Here is a 24201-nt window from a genome sequence, read left to right as displayed (position 1 = left end):
GTAGCCCTATCTAGTCATGTATCCCAGAAATGTGGAGGACTGGGCTCCCTAAAAATGTGGCTAGTAGCATGAAGTCAGCTAAGTATCTCCAGAAGGTTATTCACAAAGGTAGGAATTTTAAAGACTGTCTGACTTCGAGTGCACTTCATCCCATCAGAAAGTATTTCTCTCTCAACTGAGTATATAGGATCCTTAAAGTTAGGCACTATGAATGCTCTTTTCCCCCTTTTCTTCTCGAGATCCCACAAGCTGCATATTTTTCATATGTTCTAGCTGAATCTACAACCATAGCGCTCTATTCTGAATGCAGGGTCTCGTGGATGGTATCTCAGGTTCATTCGCACTGAAAGTTACAGGATGGCATGTTCAGTATTGAAGACTTGTGTTCCCACTTCATAGCCTGTGAGATGCTCTGGATGACAGAAACTGAAGAGCTCGATCTATACTGGCTGAGACGGCAACAGACATTCCCTGGGGCAATTTCTCACAGTGCAGCAGGGTCTTGTTTTCTACAATTTTTTCTTTCCCCTTGTTTAGCCATCTAACATTGTCCTTCTGCCTCCTGTGCCTCATTCCTCCTCTTTCCTTTGTGTTTATTGACTTTGGATCAAGAAGCTAAGGCTGGTATAAACCTAGCTATAATCAGAATAAGTGCCATACTGCCACCGCGGAACATTTTGTTTCATCACTTTCAGTGTTATCCATTATTTTTGCTTTTTTTCCTAGAGGGAAGGCACGAGCTCTGATTTCTGTAGCATCAACCTTTCTGCGTTCTGACAAGTTAATCAAAAGTCAGGATACTAAATGAGCAATCAGTTGAAATGTGCTGAATCACTGTCACCTTTAGTCTGCATTCATAGACAGCATTTTCCTTTTTTAGCTTAGCCTTCAATTGAATCTGGCAATTTCTCAGTCTGTTTGCCTTAAAAGACTTATTAGTCTGACGGAGGCACTAGAGGCAATCAGTTAACAGTGCTCCTCTGCAGGCTTGCCGAAAAGACCTTGCTGGTTCCATAGTCCCGTGCATCTTGTTCGTCTGAGGGGTTTTTTCACCTTTGAAGAGAAGTGTTTCATAACCTGCTAGAATTAAGCTAGATAGGACTTCTCCTGCTGAAACTTTGAGGAGAAGAAAGTGGTAGTGGCTATCCATTTTTACGGCACGCTGCTGGAAACACACTGACAAACAGCATCTGAGTCACTGGGAAATTGTTTTTCATTAATTGTCCTTTGTTTTGGTTGGGTTTGGTGTGGAGTTGTTTTTTTTTATTATTTCATTTGGAATACAGGAGAGAGGAAACATGTTTAATCCATGCTGATAAGTTTGGCATTTCATTAGAGGAGGTGCTCCTAATCAGCACCTTCAAGCAGGGATTACAATAATTATGTGGGAAGAAATGCAATTGAGAGAATTGCATTTCAGGACGCCTTCCTTCAAGGCATGCAGTCAGGTGCCTCCTTGCCGCTTGTGCAGGTGGTGCTGCTGTGAAGCCAGAGCCAGGGAATTGCTGCTTCTGTCTTGGAGAAAGGTCTTGGGAGGAGAAAGCCTTGAGTGATGTTTGGCAGCAAAATGCAGCAGGTAGGCTAGAAGGAAAGCTTCCAGGTTCAGGAGAGCTTTATGATCCGCAGTGAATGGTCTATTCCGTGTTGGGTTTCGGTGCTCTAATGGATGCACTCTGTTTATTGCTGCTTGTCTTCTATAAAATTTGAAGCCAACAAGCTGCTCAAGAGAGCAGCGCATTGCAAGCAAGCCCTAAGAGGCTTAAATTGCTTGTCCAGGCTCCAGTGAGATTAGAGCAATATACCATGCAGTGCAATTGTGAGTTGATGAACTTAATAAAATGTTATGATCCAAACATCAGTTTGTATGGTTTTTTGTTGTGTTCCCCCCCCCCGGCTTTGACACTCCCTGCAGAATTTCCTTCGCTGCCAGAACAACAAGACAAACTACAACTTGGTGTGTGAGACGCTGCAGTTTCTGGACTGTATCTGTGGAAGCACAACTGGTGGACTTGGACTTCTTGGTCTGTATATAAATGAGAAAAATGTAGCACTGATCAACCAGACGCTGGAAAGTTTGACCGAGTACTGTCAGGGGCCTTGCCACGAGAACCAGGTAATACATCCATAGCTGTGAAAAGCATCACCCTTTCTCCCTGCACCCACAGCATGTGCTCTGCTGGGCTTGGGTTCTCAGTCTCCTAGACTTGTGTTGTCTTATAATGCTGCTCACTTTACTTGCCTGACAAAGGGGTTTTGGTTTTTTTTTCCCCCCTAATAAACTCATAATAATCAACTTCTTGTTCTCAAGGACCCCTCTGAGGAGTTGAACCACTCAAAGCAGTAGAGATTTTTCTGCTTTCCTAGGATTTAAGTTGTTTTATTAGACTTGACAGACAGGGAAGGGGGGGGGGAATTTTTCTGCTTGAAATACTTTGTAGTAAAAACATTGCTAAAACCAAGTTCTGTTGCCTGTTGTAAATGAGGCCAGAAACATGGCCCCCCTAGCCTGATGGGAGAAGGCTGAGCTCTGTAGCTTCCTTACTGAAGGTGATAACCATGTTGAGGTTGTTTTCAGATGTAGTCTTGTGTGTAGAACCAGGTGCGTGTTGCTGCCGACTGTCCGTGCGCTTGCACGGTGATGTGGCGGCGGTTCCCAATGAGCGAGGGTTACGTGTTGCAGAGGACCACCCAGTGTCTGCGGGGAGGAGGCAGCCTCTGTCCAGCTCCCCCCAAACTGTGCTCACTGTCGGTGGTATGTTCTGCTCCAGGCAGGAATAACTGTTCTAAATCAAGCATGGTGGCTTAAGTAATCATGTTACAGGGAAGGCATAACTGAATAATGATAGTAATCCTATCAGATAAAGCGGTTACTGACCCACAGCTGGACTTGGTCTGCTCTGTGCCTCAAAGGTTGAGTAATTAGCTAGGAATATGGGAAGATACTTCGTTTGCATAAGCAGGAGTTTTTAGGTGCTCGAGAATTACGGTTTGCTCCAGCGGGAAGGATCAGAGGGCAGGGGCAGCTGTACTGCTCAGCCATGCTTTTCCACTTCACCTTCCCACAGGTTGTACAGCCGTGTTTTAGAGCAGCATCACCAATTGGTCAGGCCCGTTTCTTCTGCCTTTGGTCTAAATGTGACTCTTGCTGTAACTGTTTCAATGAGTCAAATGAAGTCTGAAGGTCTGGAGTAAACCATACTAAAGAGATAGCTACCCCAAAATAGTTTTCCAAACTCTGGCTGCTCTGTGGTGTTGACTCAACAAATAACGTGTGCTCACTGTGTGTTAGAGAACACTTCTCCCATTGGGCTAGCATGACCTGGTAAGTCCCATGTTCCAGGGTGGGTGTCACCCTTCTAATAAGCAAACTTCCGCACTTACATACACAGATATCTGCTTATTTTCTCCATTTGCATACTATTTGAACCATAGTATGGTACAGAAAGACTGGAATATGACTTTTCAAAAAGTCTTCAAGAATATCCGTCCTTTGGAGTGCTTTTTCTTTGTGCACTCAAGTGTAATTTACAGCAAAACTAAACAAAGCATAGTGGGGGTGACCAATGTTCAGATGAAACCCTATCTATGCGAGAGAATGCATGAGGCTGTACACGTCAGTTCAGAGCTGACAGTTTCTCTCTGTTATATGGATCGGGTGGAATAACAACCTTTAGGTATAGGCATGGATCTTCACAGTGGAGCTCGACAACAGAGCAGGGCTCTGGATTTTGAAGCCAGAAAGCTACTGTTGGTCTGTGTATTTTAGTTATAGACCATTATAAAAGCCGGGTTAAAGGGTAAGCAAGAAGGTTATGGAAATTTGCATTCTTTGGTTAGACAGGACTGAAGTAGGTGTTGATTGGCACATCTAAAATAAAGAAAACTCTCCCTAATCTTAGTAAAACAGTGTTCTTCCTTAGCTATGTATTCAGCCTGGACGCTTTGGCATGTAAATGCTTCGTTTTATCAACGGTGTTGCTGTCTGCTTCCTGAGGCTGGGTGGTTTCAGTAGGACATGCCATGGCTCATGATAGGAAAAGCTTGAAACAAAATGCCTTAATCTTTTGTTATTCCACTGACTGGAGTTTTCTGTTCAGTTATCCATCTCGAACAGCTTACGAGGTGATGAAAGAGGTGACTCTTCTGTTCTGGCTGGGTCACCAGCCTAGGCTGCATTTTTAGTGTAGACAATTAGTGAAGTTTGAATTTTCTTTGGACAGAACTGCATTGCTACTCACGAGTCCAACGGTATTGACATCATCACAGCACTAATTCTCAATGACATCAACCCTTTGGGAAAGAAGAGGATGGACCTTGTGTTGGAACTGAAGGCAAGTGAATATTTTGTGCAATCCGCGTTAACGGTAAGATGAAACATAATTTTATTGTTGGAATTATGTGGGTGTTTATTATATCCCAATATTCATAAGTGCCAAAAAATTATATGCATCAGCGAGCTGGAGGCAGTGCCCAAAGATTGTTTGTCACAGGTATTTTATCTTTTAAATGATAACATGGAGCCACCAGTTTTCAGATGGGGGCATGCAGGCAGTCAAGATATGCTGAGGAATCCTGAAATAAGTTCCTGTTAAAAATGTAAACCTGATGAAAACTTCTCTGTTGTTGGTGAGCTTTTACATATGCAATGGAAGTAAAATTTCTCATGCTACATCTAGTTTCCTAATACTTTATTGCTATTGTTTAATCAGTTGATCTTTAATCATCAAGAATTTTTTAGGGCTGTTCATATTAATGCTGAAATAATTAGCCCTGGTGCTGGTTTCAAAATACACTAGCAGGTTGTCTTCTAGCAACAGTAGTCACAGAGCACTCCTGCTTCAGCATATGTTTTAGAAATACTTCCTTTCTGACTTACTGTCCTGTCTTATAGTGCAATGTCTAGTTGCTTTCCGTTGCCGACTCACACCATTATTATGGGTAATGTGAGTTTTTTATTATTATAAATAAAAAATGCTTTTAGACTCAATTAGTATTATACTTCAAAATTAAATACTTCTATTGGTTTTTATTGTCAGTCATGATGGATTTTAATCTTAATTGTTCGTATTAAAGTAGTCTGGTGCCTTGTGGTAGTTTCCCATTTCCTCCCTGTATTTCTTGGCATGAGCAGGTCACAGAATAATTTTCAGTTAAAAGCAGCGAAGCATGTCTGTGTCTTCAGCCTTGGCTGTCCTTTGATTTAATCAACAGTATCTTGAGTAAGGCTGAGCTGCACCGTTTTGGAGTTGAGAGTGTGTAGTAATGCTGCAGCATCTTTAAAACAAAACAAAATAATACAAGCTTGAAACAGCGTTTCAGAAATCTGAACCTTCACTTGGGTTAATTTGATGGCCGCCAATAAGTAGGGTTTGGGAAATAAACTGGTAAAAAATACTCCTAAGTTGTATCTCAGTAATTAGAGGAGAGGGAGTGCTCGGCAAGGTGAGACTGTAGGAGTCCTGCAGTAGGCTGGCTGGCAGGCTGTGCCTTGCCTGCAGCTCATATTTGTAGAAACCAGGTATCTCAGGCCCCTCTGGGCAACAGGGATGGTAGCGCTCAAGCTGGGCACCCTTGTTTTTTGACTCCTGGCAGTGACTGGTGGTGTTCTTCCCTCCCTTCAGAACAACGCTTCAAAACTGCTCTTGGCGATCATGGAGAGCAGGCATGACAGCGAGAATGCGGAGAGGATCCTCTACAACATGAGGCCCAAAGAGCTGGTGAGTCCCTGGATCACTCTGAAACTCCCAACTCCCTTCAAGCCAGGTACAGCAGCACCGGGGAGACTGGGGTGGCTGCGTGCTGCGAGAGGTCTGTGCATGGATCACTGGCAAATGGAAGACCTTTCAAGGATTTGGTTGAATGAGTGCAGTATCCACAGGGGACGGGTCTGTCATGTTCCCAGGCAGCACGAGCAATTAGGGAAGCCATGCTGAATGCTACAGAGGAGGCATTCAGCGTCCTGCGTAAGGCAGGGAAGGAGCATCATCTCACGCTTTGGAATCCACATGTAGAAGCCGTTTGCACAAGAGACAGAGAGAAACAAAAATTTCTTGTGACCTAAAAGCTGTTCAGTAGACTGTAGCAGGCTTTTGGGCTGGTTAATGTATTAACTGGTGAAAACACAAACAGGACATTCAAAGTACAGCTGAAACACTGTCGGTTTGCCTCGGTGCACATAGCTACAGTAGGGGCCAGAGGTCAGAATGTGATGCACCGTGCCACGAGGGTGGCCCAGAATATATTACCTGGAGGGGAACATGAAGTTTAGTTTCTTGTGTTGATGAGCTGGGCTGAAGGTGCTGAGTTCAGGTCTCCTGTTTTATCCTGGATGTTGAGAAGCCCACTGACCTTTCTCTTGAATGGATATGCTCAGCTGTTTTCACTTCTGTAAGAGTGGCTAATGTATACTGGCCTTAGCAGACTTCAGCCCTCAGCCTGAGCTGTCTCTTCAATGACCTGTGTCTGTCTCTCTAGGTGGAAGTGATAAAGAAGGCTTATCTGCAAGGAGAAGTAGAATTTGAGGATGGAGAGAATGGGGAAGATCTTGCGGCATCTCCGAGGAACGTGGGACACAACATTTATATTTTAGCTCATCAGGTAGAATTTCACCTACAGCTTTTGTAGCACCAAGTGTCACAAACTGTGAATAGCAAGAGGTCTGCTTTTCCCTGAAATTGTTTTAATGGCTCACCTCTGAGACAAACTCGCTGCACGTTCTCTTTTTATCAGAGCAAATTCCAATCCTTAAAGAATCAGAAAAGAAAATTCTATAATATAAGAAAATGTTTGGAGTTTTCTTGTATAATGGGAAGTGGGCAGACTCTTGACCAAGTTTCTGAAGACATGCGATTCGAGTTCTTGGCAGTACTGGGGAGCAATGTATTACCTTTCAGCTGTATCAAAGATTACTTTATACTCCCAAAGAAATGCTACTCATGGATCACTTAAATCGTAAGCAGAAATCTCACTGCTTTTATGGTTCTTGCCACATTCTCTGTATGTTGGAGCCAGTCATGTTCGTTGTATTGGTACAATGTAGTGTTTGAAAGGTAAAAGACCAAGGGGCGGGGGGGGGATATATATCTAGATCTACTTAAGATACTGATGCTACATATATCACTCCATTAGAGACTTCTTGTTCCTTTAGCATCTGAGAAGAAAAAACATCATTATGCTGTAAAATGAATTTAGAGTATCCAGAAGCATTTTCGGAGCAGTGCTCTCTGCATCTACTTTTCAATTGATGCAAATTTTCTCCTCCGTCCCTACCTAGATATTTGTGTGATTAGCACACCTTTGAATTAGGATGGCTGTAGAAAGATAGACCGAATGTGAATGTTCAGAAAGTTTCCCAAGTCAGGCAAAGGGTGGGAGAAGATGGGTAAAAGAGGAGTACAACACGGATATTAAAAAAAAATACATATTTGAATCATTCTGACTTGCTCCCAAAATAGAGCTGCAGAGTGTCTGGTTGGAATAGAACAAGCCTTCTGTCAACTTTGCCCTTTCCTAGCAGCTGACTGCGTACTATTTCTTTTTTTATGCCAAAAATCAGAAATTTAATATCATAGAGAGACATCTGGTGTCTCCCACTCCCTTTGCATTCCTTTATTTTAGTTGGCTCGTCATAACAAAGAGCTGCAGAACATGCTGAAGCCGGGAGGTCAGATAGAGGGAGACGAGGCTCTGGAGTTTTATGCCAAGCACACGGCACAGATTGAGGTAAAGGGAAACCAGTGGCTGCTGGGAGGTGTGTGGGGGGAAATGATCTGCTGCAGAAAGAGCCGCTTGGAAGAGAAACGGTGGAGTTAAACACCAGTTACATTATATGTGATATTTTGATTGAACTGACTACCTGTGTGTGGACTGTCATCTTTGACATGAGAATATATGTGTACTTATTTTTTTATTTTATTTTTTGACAGCCGCTGGGGGGGAGCTATTTTTGAGCTGTCATGTGTGGGCTTTAAGATGGAGCTGAGCAGAGCTCTGTTGGCAGGAGGAAGTGTAACTTCACTTCTGTTACATTTTGGCCGGTACTATTGCCGAATCCATAAAGTTAGTGATAGCTTTTGCCATTCTTTCTGTATTAAAATGACATTTTGGCCTGATGCACAATCTAAGATGCTTTTAAAAAGTAAAACACGTACAAACATGGAGAGTTCACAAAACTCTAATAAGCAATATAAATATAACTTATTCCTCACGCTCGCCTGTACAATGCGTGGCTAAAATTTGCTAAGATTCTTGAATTGGGCAACCAGATTGCTCTGAAATTCAGCGCAGCTTTGGTGCAGGATTCACTGGGCCCCTTGGAAATCCCAGCTAAGTATTGCCAGGATAAGACTACAGCATAGAAATTACCAGTCCTGGAGCTAAATGCAGGCCTGCTTTGAAAGGTAAATGAAGTGAAGTCTCTACCAAGCTGCTATTCTACAAAATGTGTCCAAGTTTCTACATGTAGCTGGTTTGGAAGGGCGGGGGGGAAGCAGACAAACCAAGAAATAAAAGCATTTAATAACTAGGAAGAACTCTGTCTAATAAGGCTGCTGTTCAGATTGTCAGGTCAGACCGTACCATGGAGCAAATCGTCTTCCCCGTGCCCAGTATCTGTGAATTCCTCACGAAGGAGTCCAAGCTGCGGATATATTATACCACGGAGAGGGATGAACAAGGCAGCAAGATCAATGACTTCTTCATGAAATCAGAAGACCTCTTTAATGAGATGAACTGGCAAAAGAAATTGCGAGGTAGGTTGCTGTTGCCAGTGTGGTTGTGTGGAGCATGACCAGCAGAGCACTGAGGTCAGGTTTTCAGAGCTTGAAATGTTGACTCGGTAGCAGATGGTTCCGCAGTGTGGCAGCAACCTTGATAATTGTTTGAAAGAGTTTGTTCCTCTGCACAATGGCAATATGTTGTAATGAAGGCAAGCTTAATGCAAGAGCAATATGGACCAACTGGAGGGGATCCAGGGGAGAGTGGTAAGAAGGATCACAGGTCGTCTTTTTTAAGATCCAACAGGAAGGAACAAATTTGTGGAGGCTTAGCTTAAAAGAGAAGGCATTTAGTGGCAGGGAGAAATGGAGAGGACACAGCTGAAGAAAGCAGTAGTCTGTCCTCCTTCCCTGCACTGGATATACAAAGCAGTTCCCTTGCATTGCAAGGAGGAGTAAAGGCTGGGTAATGCAGCATGGACTCATGGCATCTCCGGCATAAGTCCCTTCCAGCCCTGTGATGCTAAAGTATCTGAAAGCAAGCATTTTCAAGCCCTGCTTTTTCCTCTGAGGTTCCCACTGGCAACTAGGAAAACTTTTTAAATTATATTTTAATTCATACAGTGCCACCACTTCCCCCAGTAAACTTTCTAATTCATTTGCTTAAAATTATTTAAAAAAAAAATTTTTTTTAATCTTGTTTTGCTAGAGGAGAAATGTTGCACATGAGGCTCAGCTTCCGTGAGCAGTGATGAGTGGTTAGAATTTACCAACAATGACCCTCTGAAATGTGAGAGAAAAAGCAGTTATTTCCTGCTCAAGTCAACATCTGCCATCTGATACCACTGTTGTTCCCCATGCTTGAATCAGCTAAACTCCAGTTATTAGCACAAGAGCACAGACTGGTCTGGAACTGCCTCCTAGAGCAAATGCGAGATTGGACTTCTGTACAGCTGCATGCTGCTGTCAGCCACCAAAACCTGCCTGCAGTGCTAGGCAATCCACACCAGCGTGGTGAGCAGAGGTTTTCCCCCTGACAAAGACCTTGCTGGTACTCAGTCAGTGTTGCATATCATAGAAAAAAATTAGTTGAGAAGGGACCTCTTGACCTTCCTCCTTGTGAAAATTATTTTTTATAAAATTATTTCCCTTGTTGCAACCTCTGACGATTGCATTTCGCCCTTTCACCGTGCACCTCCAAGAAGAGCCTGGACTCTTTCAGTTTGTTTTTAGGATGCATATGCACAGTTCACACTAGAGCTGGTGATGTGTTGCACATCTGGTAATGGAAACTCAGTATTTACTTCTGATTGCTAGGATGTATGTATATATATGTTAATAGATCTTTTAACAGAGAAAAGCAGTTGTAATCATACTATTTAAAATTATCCAAGTCAGGTGCAGGTAAGACCGCCTGAAACTTGGTCAGCTCTACTGAAATATTTTTCATGTGTATGAATACTAAATAGAGTGGGGCTATTTCAGCTGAACAATGGATTAGTACTTCTGACAGCATCAAAATCCCCAGGAAGCTGCTTCCTAAAATGACTTCTAAGAACTCTACAAGAATATGGGAGCATTTGATATCCTAAACAAATGGGCAACTTTGTCTTTGACAGCATCTATATATTCTGTTAGATTTTGTTGTTTGAGTTACTTTAATTGTCTTTGAGGCTATCTCCAGGCAAGCTGTGAAGACATCCATAATTAACAACCAGATCCACCTGTGGAAGTAGAGAATATTTCTTTTTGCTTTAAGAAACTGGAATTATTTAGTCTGTCTTCTAATATTCTGGTCTTGTTTGGCCTCTAAGTGATAGTCTATGTTTATACAATTGTTTCTCACATCTTAAATACAGGTTTGTGTTCTCGAGACGTGGCCAGCTGGCAGTGCTCTGTGCTGCGCTCATGCGATACCACTTACAGTTTATTCTAAACCTGAGAAAGACTTGTAAAAAAGTCTTTATAAAGACCCATGTACTTCCCCCTTCAGCTCATGGTGCTAGCTCACAGTCTGAGCACCATAAGTCTCCCAAGGTCTTAATTAAGAATTCAAATGAGCCTGCCAAAACCAGGCAGAAGTGCTACACAGGGCAGATAGTCTGGGCCTATCCCCAAATTAAGGTTTAAAGTAAAACCTGGAACTTTATAATGACCCTTCATATAACGATTTCATACAAATGAATTCAACCTGCTTACAAATTCCTCCAGTTAAAATTGAATTGAGAACAGAAATAATATAGAAATCAATGCATCACATATTCAAAATATTGCTACATCACATTTCAGTGAGGCTTAACATGTGTCTGGCTAATTAGGTGCAATGAAGCTTGTATTCTTACAGTGATGGGGCACTTTTCTGTAGTCCTTTCCTTTGCATTCAGCTGTTCAATAAATTTGCTTTTTATGTACATTTCAACTTGGTATAATGAGGCATTGTATAATTCTTTTAACCCATTTTTTTTTGCTTAGGATGCTAGACGAGGTGATTTGCTGAAGAGAGGTGGTGGCTACTGTGAGGCTCAGAATTGCTGCATTCATTAATTTACTCTTCTTTTCAGCCCCAGAGTTTGCGCTCTCATCTTTTCCCTAAATTTCACTGTGAGCTTCCTTTCCTTTGCTCTCTGGTATCTGTACACGTTACCTCCTTCCAACAGGGAAAAACATTAGTTCTTTCCCTTCTTTGAGAGCATTTTTAATAGATTTTTTTTTTTTGGTCACTCTAGATTTCAACAGTACACAATTTGCTGTACAGTAAGCCTGCAGGAGCTAAAATCAGGGGAGTTTTGCCTTCATGCAGAAGGGGATTACTGTAAGGCAGCTTCTTAGCTGTCCTTGTCGTCTTCTGGTCCACGACCGCTTCAGAAAATGAATCCTGCTTTCTGTGCCTCTTGATTCTTGCTGCAGAGATTATTAAAATTAGGAGTCTTTTTGAAAAGTATTTATATGTAGTGTTAAGAATTTAAAATGTGCAGCTGTGTAACTCTACATTTAGCTCTGTGCAGATGTGCTTGTGTCCTTTGCCCGCAGGGCAGAGGGGAGGCCAGCTGAGCTGGCCAGTTGTTATTCTGGGGCTCTATTGGTCTATTACCAGCTTGAAGTAAAGTTGTCTTACTGGCTTGGCAACTAGTCCTAAACATTTTAGCTTTATTGTTATGGCGTTACGGTGCATTTTGTGTCTTGGTTGTCCACCTTGCCCTGTCTTTGCTGCGTTTTTTCTGGCTTGCTGCTGCGGAAGGGAAGTTTGAAGGTGGGCAGTATCTCGTGTAGGTGAGCTGCTGGCAGCTGCGGCAGCATAACTGGGAGGGATGGGGCTGAATCCCACCATTGATAACGTGTACAAATCTTCCTCCTAATTGTTCTTTGTGTGACTCTGAGTACAAAGTATATGGGAAACCTGAAGTCCTTGACCTCTGGCATTTCTGAACTCATTCTCATGCTGCTGCTAAATCGTGTTTGAAAATATGTTCCTTTTTTACATGAGTCCTTTGCCCTAAAGCACTATCTAGGAGACTGGAAGTACCCCAAAGATAGAGTAATCAAATAAACTTCAGAATAAGCCATGAATATTACTACTGATGATGCCATGCTTTTGGGCAAACTGAAAATAAACTAAGTTTTGGTGGAGATTAATTTTTTATATAGACCTTTTATTTTTTAAGTGCTCCATTAAAAAGAATTATTTTTCTCTTTTGCAGCTCAGCCTTTCCTATACTGGTGTGCTCGCAACATGTCCTTCTGGAGCAGTATTTCCTTTAACCTGGCTGTCCTTATGAACCTGCTCGTAGCGTTTTTCTATCCGTTCAAAGGAATTCGAGGAGGTACCAATATTTAACATACAAAAATATGTGAACAAATAAGGTATAATGCGCCAAATTCTGCCCCCCACTCGTGTCTGTGCATCCCTGTTTACTTCAGTGGGGATAAGAGAACGGAAATTGGCTTTTTTCAATTGCCTTGATTTAAATTGTTCTATTCTCTGACTTTTTCTTGAGGCATTTTGTAAGGAAAATGTAGAGCCATGCTTTTTCCTAGGGGAAAAAATTATCCAAGACAGACATCTACCTTTAATTACTTGACTGTTCTACTTTGTTTTAAAGTTCTGTAATCAAGTATTGAACTAAAAATAGGAGAAATGTTAATTTGTTGTTTTCCTTGAGTTTGCATTTTATTAATGCCATTTTCCATAAAACTTTGATGGTGACATAGCACTTCAGGAGGCTTGAAGGGCCTGGGGTTGGGTGAGTGAGATTAGCCTGCGTTGCCAGGTGAGGTGTACGGGAGCGAAGTGACCTGCCTCGTGCCATTAGAAATCGATGGAGGATACAGAAGAAGAGCCCATCTCCCCTCTGTTACTGTCTCTCCTAGGAGTCCCTTACCCCTGCGAGCACTTAGAACAGAGGTTGCCCTAGGGAGCGAGGAGGAGTGTGCCAGCCATGTCCCCTGGCTCAGGAGCAACCTGCTGCTCCAAGGTTCATTGCTATCAGCAGGTAGCAGCTGGGCTTGCTATCATTTCTAACATAAAGTATGGGTTAACATGTGCGGTTCATGTGGGATTGCACAATCTTGCTGTAATAGGTCTCATGGAAGTCGCTTTTGATCCAAACAGTGGGTTTGTGCGACAGTGGTGGTTGTTAGAGCCAATTCAGTAAATACTCCTAGTGGAGGTCTGATGAGATTCAGCTGCTCTTCCTTAGATCCAGCCTCTCCCAAGAGGTGCACCCCAAGGCAGGTCCAGGGATGGATTAATGTCAGCAAGAATCGGGAAATCTGGAGAAATATTCTTGTGAATGCCTCTATCATGTTTATCGCTTGCAAAGCTGGCTTAAAGGAAATACCTAGGTAGGAGCTTTTGCCACGTCCATGTCAACTGGAGTAAATAAGGACCCCAGCAGTAAAACCTCATGGAGAGGGTGATTCATGTTTAAGCCTTCACTTCTCTTTCTTTGAGAATCGTAACGCAACAGGGCCGGTTAGATGCTTATCTTTTCCTATTGAACTTCCCTCTGCATCTTTCTCGTGTTCCTTGCTGACTACAGAACCCAAAGACAGTGCAGCTCAAAGATAGCAGTAGCCTGATCATAAAATTACAAGCTGAGCTCTGTGTGTGCAGCATAAAAGCCGCTTCACCCTTTTTGCAGCTCACCAGTTAATTTAGATTGAGGAGAGCCATAATTTTATCCAAGTAGTGTTTGATAGCAGCTTATGGTCGCAGTGGGGTAAAGGCAGTGGGCATGGAAAACTTGTGTTTAGGGGTTCTGCATCCTGATAAAGCCTGTGAGAAGGTACAGGATATTTTAGACCAAAATCCAGTGTTCCTGAGAGGGGGAACAGTTACATTTACCTTCTGCAACATCAGGCTGTGGTTTCGGCTGCTGTACCTCTGCATTGCACCCTGTGACAGCAGACCATGGGGCTACCCAGATCCCGTTCTGGCCAGCAGTTGGTTGAAAGGTTTTAACAAGCACAAAGAGCAATTCAATTTTCTGTCTCTAGTTTCAAAGATCTCAAGTTAAAATTTAAAAGTCTGTATTTATGGCTGCTAGGAAAGCTGGTAATTAAATGAGTTCGTTAAGATTACAAGTTGCAAGACTAGGGGGGGATCATTTGGCATTTTGGAGATGCCCTACCCTGTGTATTTGAAATACTTTAGCAGGTAACATTTTGATAAAATCTCTTCCTTTACTAGTTACAATCAAAAATGTAAAATAAATAAATACATATGTGTGTTATATTTAGCTTAAAAAAAAAAAAAAGACTTTTCAAAACAGACCATTTGGGGGAAGTTGTTAGTGTCTTGAATTGCTCAGACTCGGTGACCTGAGCAGCTCATTAGCATCTGACCGTAGCAGAAGCAGTAAAACTTCTGACTTGAGGAGCAGAAACAAAACTGGATGCCCAGAATTCGGTACTGGAACAGTGAGAATTCCAGAGACAGGGAAAGCTTCCTACCAGGTCCTCCCAGTTACACGCTTCTCCTGCCAGCAGTCATGTACTGGACTCCACGTGCTCGCAGCAAGGCTTTGACGTTAGGTTGGGAGCAGACAGTTGATGCCAAGTGACCGCTGGCTTGGTGAGCTTCATTTGCCAAGGGCAAAGACACTGCTCCCAGTTTGTTCCCAGTCTGTCTCTGTCCTCAGGAAGGAGAGACAAGCCTGTGCCGAGCCCCACTCTTTCCTGCGAGTACTCACCTGGGCCAGGTCCCGCTGAGGTCTTTGTATGTCATGGCGTTGCACTCCTCGTGCTGATGAGCAGCCTGGGGTGTCGGGCCTTTCCAAGGTGGGTGTTACAGGCAACAGTTGAGGACTTCATTAACTCTCGTTGTTTTTGCAGGCCTGCTGGGAACTGCTGAAACTTGTGAAAGCAAATATATTCATGTGCCGTGGATGTCTTTGTAATAGCTGGGATGTTCAGGCACCTGTGCAGGTGCAGGCAGGATCCTTCAGGATCTGCCTCTCACAGCAATTCCCAAGTCATTCCTCAATGAGCTTCTGCACATTTTTTTCTCTCTCCCCTCTCTGTGCTGTTTATCATTCCCACTCGGGTGACTGTGTTTCAAGCTCTGCACCTTTTGCTGTTTGACAGCTCAAGTAGCGGTGGCTGCCTTGCTCTGGGATCCCAAACTCCCTTCAGACAGCGGAAACATCTGTTCAACTTTACGCTTATTAAGTTTTAATTTCCATCTATCCTCTGCTGTCTTTATTAATCTACAGTGATTTGGAACAAAATTAAATGGCTGCTTGTGGTAGTCAGATGAGAGTAATATTTCCTAAGCCTTCTGAGTTGGGGGGGGGGGAGAAAAAGCCCTCAGTGTATATCTTGCCAATAAGCCGCAACAGTCCTCTGAGTACATTCTTGCAGAAGGGCTGCAGAGCACTATGAAATTTGAGGGGTCTTGCCTTTCTGTCTGAGGTACCAGTTGCTTGAAGGAAAAGCATTTTTTTATGTCAGCTTTAAGAAAAAGATATCTTTTATATTCTGCATAAACCCAGGGTAAACAGTATTTTCGGCTGAGTATTTTTTATGGCTCTTTCAGAGAAGTGTATTTTTAGCAACACGGGCTGATGTTATGTAAGCAGACAGTCTCATGGGACAGTCTAAATAGAACCAGAAATAGCAAGAGATGACAAAAACTGGTACGAGGTTTTTGACCAAAAGCATGATAGGAGAATCTGCTGTGAATCTGGACCTGGAGGAGTATGTTGTCTGTCCTCACCTACCCATTCAATGCCTCTACAGAACACATTAGCAAAATGCCTCTCTCTTTCAGCATTCAAGGTGTATAAGTAATGAACACTAAAATGAAGAAACCTATAATACTGGTGCTTATCATTTACATAATGCTTTAGTAACAAGTTTGTAATTAAAATCTGCTGAAGGCATTAGGCTCAGATGTTCCACTTACCGCTTTGAAATCAGTAATGTCTGAACATGAGGCTTAATGATACTTGACCAAAGATATGATAAAATGGCATTTACTTGGTTATTTTGGTTTTGTTTTGTTTGGTTATACAAAGTATTGAAATGTGTCTTGTTTTTTCCTCTTCACCCTAGGTACGCTGGAGCCCCACTTGTCAGGCTTGCTGTGGACAGCTATGCTGATATCTCTGGCTATCGTTATAGCTCTTCCTAAGCCCCATGGCATCCGAGCCTTAATCGCTTCTACAATATTACGACTAATATTTTCAGTTGGTTTACAACCTACTTTATTTCTTCTGGGTGCATTCAATGTAAGTATCGAGTGGGCTTTTTTGAAGTTCTCTTGCATCTTATGTAAGGGTTTCTTACCTGCTCGTGAACATGTCAGGCAAAAATAGCCTGGGACATTGCGGTGGAACTGGTGGGAGGAGTAATTCCTTCTTTGGACTGTTTCTAGCAGAAGTGCTTTGCTGCTGTTCATTTAATCCTGGTTCCCCAGGCTGGAGACCTCTAAGGTTTCACTCAGTTTTGCCACAGTCTAGAAACAGCTCCCACTCCAGCCATAAATGCAAGAAGTCTCTGTGACCCTGAAGTACACAGTTATTTGCTCAAACTTGTCTCCCGTTCAGTGACTAAGCTACAGTATTTTCAGGGTTGTGTAAGATTCACTAAACAATGCGTTTCCCAAATGTCTGTCTGCAGTCTACCTGCCAGCCAAAAGCTGACACTAAGCAGTTTTGCTACAGTAATGTGTGGACTGAGCATGTAAGCTGAGCCACCAGAGAACTTCATTAACGCTCAAACCCGGATACTTGTGGTCTCTTGTGGCAAGTAAGCCAAAAGTGTTTCTCTCTGACTGAGTCAGCAGGAGCTGTGCAAAGACGCGTCTTCTCAAAGTCCTTGTCTTTATTACGAAGTGCCCAGCTTTTCAAGTGCATCATTTAATAGCACTCCTTGTCTTCAAAATACGTCACCGAGTGCCATGTACTACAGAGTCAGAGTTGCATTGTGAGGGGGGTGGTGGTTGTTGTTGGTAATTGCAGCATTTAGTAGGTTCCAGGTAAGTTGAAGGCAGCTTTCCTTCTGGTGTTGGTGGCTGGAGCTACACAGGAGGATTACTGGGTGCATGATCCGAGAGTGAATTGCTGAGGGAATCTGGAGCACTTGCTTATTAGCAGGCAATGGGGGGTGTTTCAGAAACGTAAGGGTTGCTGTAGGCTAGAGAGTTATTTGACTGCAGAAAATGCCATGCTTAGAACAGAGGGGTTTTTTAGGAAGGTTTACCTCTCGCACCAGGGAGTGGTTTTACTTTCTTCTTTAAATCTTGCTCTTGATGCCCTTTGACAACAAGCCGGAGACAGGAGTCAGTGCACATGTTTTATTAGACATGCAGTTTTAGTTTTGGCTCTCTGTCTCAGCTGTGCAGAAAATGCAACAGAAAGCGGGTTTTGGTTGACGTGTAAAACGCTGTTGTGTAACAGACAATTCAGCATGGTTGTTGATATCATCATGAAGCCAAGTTATCTCCAGCTTTGAAAAATTGCCTTTTTTTCCTGAAAGCCACATGTTGTAACTAATTTATGGTTAATCTTTCCTTAGGTTTGTAATAAAATCATTTTTCTGATGAGTTTTGTGGGTAACTGTGGAACCTTCACTAGAGGATACAAGGCAATGATCATGGATGTAGAGTTTCTTTATCACCTGCTGTACCTTCTGATTTGTGCTCTGGGGCTCTTCGTACATGAATTCTTTTATAGTTTGTTGGTAGGTATTCACTTTGCCCTCAGAATGTTTTTCTGTCTATGTGTTTGTAAAGTCCCATCTCAGGCATATCTAGATGTGTCATACACCACTTGCTTTCTGTTTTGCTACTGGGAAACTGTTGTACAGACACTCTTTTGAGAACTGCAAGCTGGAGATTTTGCTTGGGAGAAGTTACGGTGGGAGGCTACAGGACTCCTGCCACACCTCTTCTTCCTGATTTGTACGGACAAGTGGAGACTTTTTTGTTCTTCTCAAGTATATTATACAAGACGTGTTTAAAGTTAAATTTAGTTAAAATTCCTCATTACAGTAAATGTGTATGCAGTTGCAACAAAGGTTTTCAGCGTTTCTCTCTGTGTTACTCCTCCACTTCTAAGGTACAGGTTTTCTAGGTTAGACGTATTGCTTGTGACCCTGCTCTGACTTCCAAGATAATAAAACAATTTAAAATGTCATGATTCCAAGTAATATCAATACTAGGTGAAGGTTTAAGCCTTCTTAAGGTCATGTAAGCTCTTATATGAGGAAAAAAAAGCATCAATGAAAAACCTAGCCATAGAAATGTTAGCTGAACAGTAGGCACTTTTGCAGTTACCATGCTATGAGTAAGAGGCACGCAGTCTTTAAGATGGTTTACTCTGTTATTGTCAATAACTATAACATAGTGTCTATGCTTTTTGAGCAGTTGGTTAACTTTGGAGTGTCTCCTTAGCTGTAGCTAGACTCCAGACCTCACACGACTGACGTGGATGCCTGGCATACGTGTTTTTTCTGTTTGGGATGGAATTCATCTTGCACAGCACAATACTTCATAAGAATAGGCACTGAAGGAGTATTTCTAGTGTTGGTGGAGAAAATGTGTCACTTCTAAAGCAAACCTTAAATCCCATTCAGAACACTATTTTTGTTCCTTTGTTTGATGCTTGCTACATCCTCTGGTAACTGAATTGGTTATTTTCTGTATTCATATAGGTCCAATTTAACAAATAGCTGTCCTCTCATTGTCAGCCAGCACAGCCAGCAACCTGCCTGGGCTGTGCTGGTGAACTGTCACAGACCCAGAGGAGTGAAAAATGAAGGAAACATCTGTAAAGAAATTTAAACAAAGAATTTGGGCGAAAGTATTGCTCACTTAATTATACACTCAATAAACTAGGACTTAAAGGAAATGGCTAATTGCATTTTGAAATGAGCTATACTGAGATTGTGATGGGGCAGATAATACTATAAAAAAGATACAACAGTATATGTTAGCAGCTTTATGTTTAAAGCATGCACTGTTATGTCTAGCACTTAAGCAAGAATACCTGCCCTCACGCCAAGTAGGGACTTCTTCCCAAGCTGGTGCTCAGGACTGGGGTCCATGAAGTGCAGGGGAAGAGGAGGGTACAGCTGCCTCCATTCTTCCTGTTTCAAAGTGCATGGCACGAGACTGGTGCAGTGGGGGTGAGGGACCCCATCTCCCTCGCCTCCTGCTATATTTTTCTTTGCTAATATGTTACATTTCAGATAACTATAAAAAGGCAAAAAAAAAAAAAGTGCTTTAAATGCTCTTCAAAACATCAGATTGGCATTGTTAACATGCTGCCCCACATTATGCTAACATGTAGCATGCCACCAGTGGTATTGGTAGTACATGTGAGAAAGCCTTTGCTTTTCTTCATTGTCCCCCAGCTCTTTGACTTGGTGTATCGAGAAGAGACCTTGCTGAATGTCATCAAGAGCGTCACTCGCAATGGGCGTTCCATCATCCTGACTGCTGTTCTCGCTCTCATCTTGGTCTACCTGTTCTCCATAGTGGGGTACCTCTTCTTCAAAGATGATTTCATCCTGGAAGTAGACAAACTCCCTAACGAAACGTTATTGCCAGGTTGGTACCAGTGACTCATTTCGCCAGTTTGTGTTGAAGAAAGTAATGGACTTTTGTTCCCTGGGGCATGCTGAGTGTCTTCGACCTTTCGCAAGACATACTGATTACCTTACCAGTTTAACAATTTCTTTCTTGCAAAGGACGCTATTTAAATAGAAAATAAAATTAAAAAAAAAAAAGAAAACCAAAACTGATTGGGACAAATGGATACCCCAGTATTTTTACAAAATGCTGCAATCTGCTGCAGCATAAAGAAGGATGGGGAGGAGGAACCCCTGGAGATAGCATTTAGGCTCTTCGGCAAATGGTTGAGATTTCTCCCCTCACTGTTTGCTAAAACAGTTGAGATTATCTAATTCAGCTACACCTACTCCCTCCCCCAGTTTAATTACAAGCAGACTTTAGGTAGGCCATCGTGGAGAAGGCTCTGCACTGGGAGAATTCAGTTCTGCCTCTGTTTGCCAGATATTGAATGCTTGTATTGGCTTTTAATGGTGGGGTTTAGTTTCAACATAACAAAAATTAATATTTTATCTGAAATAACAGACTGAATATAAATAAAGGACATCAAAGAGATGCTCATGTGAAGTAGAGGTTTATCTCTCTAACTCTGGTTTGCTCATAGTTTTTATAGACTGTATTAACCTCTCTCAAATACTTGCTACAGTTTAAACTCCATAGCAGACTTCTCTGTGCTGACCTTAGATTGCTTATTGTAAGTTAAAATTCAGGGTTTTTTCCACCCTGCAGCATCAAGCAACTAACTCAGTGGGTGGGAAGCACAGAAATTAAATTTGTTAGAGGAGAGGTTTGGGTTTTGTCTTGTTCTGTCTTTGATTTTTTCTCTGACACTTGAGCTATTCAGACAAGTATTATTTGACATTCCCACTATTTTTTCTAATTTTACTGCCAATCCTGTGAGAGACCCAAACCTCACTGACCCTGTTATTTCACATTTCCATGCAGCTGGAGAAATGCCAAAGACATATTACTATGTGGCAGTAGGTTTGTTTTGATACTTGCAAGGCATTGAAAGGCAAGTTCTCAAGGCACCTTGAAAATTCACTATCCACTAGAACATAGTATTTTTGGAACAATTTCAATTACTCTCTCAGCTTTGGAGCTGATGCAAAATAAATGCACAACTTTGGTCTTTAATTCATAGAAATAAGAAGAATTTTATGTTTGAATTTAAAATCATTGAATGTGTAAATCGGAAAGTACTGTGCCCTTCTAAACTCTAGGATAATATACTATTCTAAATCTGCCTAGTAATTGCACACTGAATATTATGGGGTACCTTAATATCTGAGAAGTGATCTTGCAAAGCATACAAAACGTTAAACTATCGATTTGATTCATCACCTTCTGTTTTTAGATCGCACAGAACCAGGTGAGACCATGACCGGAGAGTTTCTCTATTCAGATGTATGCAAAGCAGGTAGCAGTGAAAACTGTTCTTCAATCATTCCTTCAGACCGTAAGTATCTGCTGTGAAAACTCAGGGTGTGAGTTATGAATTCAACACTTTTTCTAGTTAAGCACATTAAACTCAAAAAAATTTTTTTTTAATTCTATGTAATAAATTGGGGAACAAAGCTATCATGAGAGTATCTAACTTAAAAAAAGAATTAATTTAGGCCAACAGCATAAATGACATTTGTTACATGAAGTGATTAAACTAGAGAAACTTAGAACTAAACCATACTTTGATAAAACTGTCATGTTCTTTGATTTTATACCTTATCAATTTGAGAAGGAAATGATGCAGTTTACCTCTTTGCAAAGTTTATTATTTTAAAACATTAGGCTATTAAATGTGATCTCAGAGGATAATACCCTGTGAAATATGGAGCAGAACATCGTTTATTGTCAGCATTATTCTATCTAGATAACTAAGGAAACTGTTTTTAATATCATGGCAGGAAGTACTCAATGGATTAAGTAGACAGGGTAGGTTTGGGGGTTTTTGAGATCAAAAAAGTGCATGCAAGATATTATTTGTAGCATAATCACCAGCCTCAGATTGGGTATTGAAATGCTTCAGTTTTATTTTCTAGAAAATGTAATTTACTTCTCGGAGATTTATGATACTGGCTGAGAGAGCCAGACAGAACATCACTATTTCTCTTAGAAGTGGAGCTCTTGTATGGTCAAATGTTTCAAAGGTGAATAATGGCCATGAGCCCATGCTCGCTAGAGGAGATGGCTCTGTTTTGGTCAAGTGTCCTCTTCGATAAACTAAGATTCAGCATTGACACAAGAATAGCTGCTTTATTCAGCTCTAGTAGGAGTGTGCTTCTTTGTCTTTGTACACTCTGGCTGCAGAAAGGAGAACTCCAGAGATGTTTTTATACCATAAATAATCAACCTCATATCAGGTGGTATGGGCCAGGGATATTAATGATGCCCAAATCTTTGGCCATTTCTCTACCATCTTGGGTTTTGGCTATATCTGGATTGCACAGGGCCTTTCTAAGGCTGTCTGTGGGAAGGTGGGACCTGCTCAGGAGCATTTTTTTATGATGAAATGAAAGTCATGAGACTTTTAATGGGTACAAGGAGAGTATATGAGATTAGGTAATTAATTCTAGCAGTTCTGCAACTGAAACAGTGAAGTTGGAGGCTTCAGCCAAATGAAGAGGGTCAAAAAAAGTGTGTTACTTTTTTAGTAAAATGCTGTTTCCATAAGCAGTGATATTTTAGCCATTTGAAAAATACAAGTCGAAGTTGCCATTTTGAGTGCAGCCCAAAGGCTGTGCAATCTGTTAGGCACCAAGGGAGAGTGTAAGAGGCAACACTTTGTCCTCTGAGCTGTCAAAAAGCTATGATTCTGTATAAACAGGCATCTGGTGATCTGAGCTATGCATGCTAACAGAAATGGAAAGAGATATTTAACCAAGTCAAAGACAGCAGTTTGAGCACAAAAGAAAACTCTGCTGGTGGGGAGAGGAGGGCAGGCTGGAGCCAGAGCAGAGACCTGCTCCGTGGTCGGCTCTTTGCAAGAGCTAAGGAGGTTTGCAATGCTGGCTGGAAATCTGGCAGTTTTTATAAAGGGGAGAGGGAGAGAGCTTAACCAGCAAAGAATGGAGAGAATTATTTAAAACTGATCTTCTTGCCTTTGAAATGTGTCTTTGCTTGCTGTGTTAATAGAACTGATTGCTGAAGAAATGGAGGAAGAGAATAAAGAGCATACGTGTGAGACGTTACTGATGTGCATTGTTACTGTACTGAGTCATGGGCTCAGGAGTGGGGGTGGAGTAGGTGATGTGCTCAGGAAACCATCCAAAGAGGTAAATTATCACTGAATGGGGGCGGAAGAGTGATAACCATGTAGGGCTAGGGATCTAGTTCTGCTGGGGAAAATGTGTATACACTCCCTTTAAACAGATGTAGGATACATCGCGACTAGAAGGGACCACACTTTCTTTCCTTGTAATATAGTTAAATCTCTGTAGGATCAGATTAAACAGCAGCCAGTTCAAACAAGCTTCTACCCATCCTTTTTTTAGGGCTTTTTTAGCTTGAGGGCTGTCCAGAACGGGGCCCAAAAGAACAGAAATGGTGTAGCCAACAGTCTGTGCTTTGGGAGTTCAGGATCTGAAGAAATAAGATAAGTACAAGCTAGCAAAAGAGTAACATGAGGTTGGGGAATGAAAACGCAGGAGTAGCTGATACCATGCTAGTGGCATGAGTTTCTGTGGAGATCATCCTTAGGGAAAGGTAGATGCGTAAAACAGGGAATGGATGAGAGGACAGGGACGAAGATGAGTTGGAGCTGGGACTGTGGGAAGGAAGGATGGATGATGTTTGGAGCCACCATCAGAGAGCGAGGACCAGTCAAAGCGGCAGGAATTTTTCATAATACCCAAAGCTGCCCATATAGCTGCTTCTTTAGCTGTTTGTGCCCATTTGAGTGAGTCTGTCCTCCCTCTGGTCATTCCCCAAAACCACGTTAGGGGGCAAAGGAGCAGTCTTGGTCAGAGTGAATGCTTTTCTGTATTGTCTGCAATCTCAAAGTGTTTTCTAATATTTAGCCTTATTTGCAGCTTACAGTGCTTTAAAAGTTGCATAATTCTTAATAAAAGTTTGGCACCCAACTGGCAGGATGATTCTGAAAATGGGGGTTAGGTATTTGGGCGTTCAGGCCTTCAATAAATATGAAATGGGTACTGGGAAGTCCAACTTAAAGTCCGCATACATCGTTGTTAACATAAATGAAATGAATAGTATTAAATTCCAGTGAAAGACTTTATGGTCAACACTGATACTATATTAATATATAAGCAGATTAATATAAGGATATAATTTGGATGGGCTTGCAGGGCAGGGGTGAGGAGAGAACAAATTTCAGTGTGTGTGAGACAGAAGAGGACAGACTTGGACACAGTCAGCAGAAAGAGCAACTCTGTAGAGATCACATACTGGTAGTTG

The 24201-nt window shown here is 42.0% G+C and overlaps 1 protein-coding gene across 1 annotated transcript in view; it reads left to right on the top strand.

The window, feature by feature from the left end:
* ITPR1 (inositol 1,4,5-trisphosphate receptor type 1) overlaps window positions 1-24201 on the top strand; it is a 180303-nt gene that overhangs the window by 136754 nt on the left and 19348 nt on the right. Inside the window, exons 43-54 of the mRNA XM_075513607.1 lie at window positions 1913-2113; window positions 4221-4331; window positions 5622-5717; window positions 6475-6597; window positions 7618-7722; window positions 8558-8750; window positions 12413-12535; window positions 16269-16444; window positions 17733-17897; window positions 19572-19767; window positions 21146-21247; window positions 22921-23060. Coding sequence (XP_075369722.1) covers window positions 1913-2113; window positions 4221-4331; window positions 5622-5717; window positions 6475-6597; window positions 7618-7722; window positions 8558-8750; window positions 12413-12535; window positions 16269-16444; window positions 17733-17897; window positions 19572-19767; window positions 21146-21247; window positions 22921-23060 — 1731 coding nt within the window. The remainder of the gene's footprint in view (window positions 1-1912; window positions 2114-4220; window positions 4332-5621; window positions 5718-6474; window positions 6598-7617; window positions 7723-8557; window positions 8751-12412; window positions 12536-16268; window positions 16445-17732; window positions 17898-19571; window positions 19768-21145; window positions 21248-22920; window positions 23061-24201) is intronic.

Source organism: Mycteria americana, chromosome 11 (genome assembly GCF_035582795.1).
Source record: "Mycteria americana isolate JAX WOST 10 ecotype Jacksonville Zoo and Gardens chromosome 11, USCA_MyAme_1.0, whole genome shotgun sequence".
In the NCBI taxonomy this organism is placed as follows: Eukaryota; Metazoa; Chordata; class Aves; order Ciconiiformes; family Ciconiidae; genus Mycteria; species Mycteria americana.
Note: the sequence above shows the minus strand (reverse complement) of the source record. Positions and strands in the feature narration are given on the sequence as shown.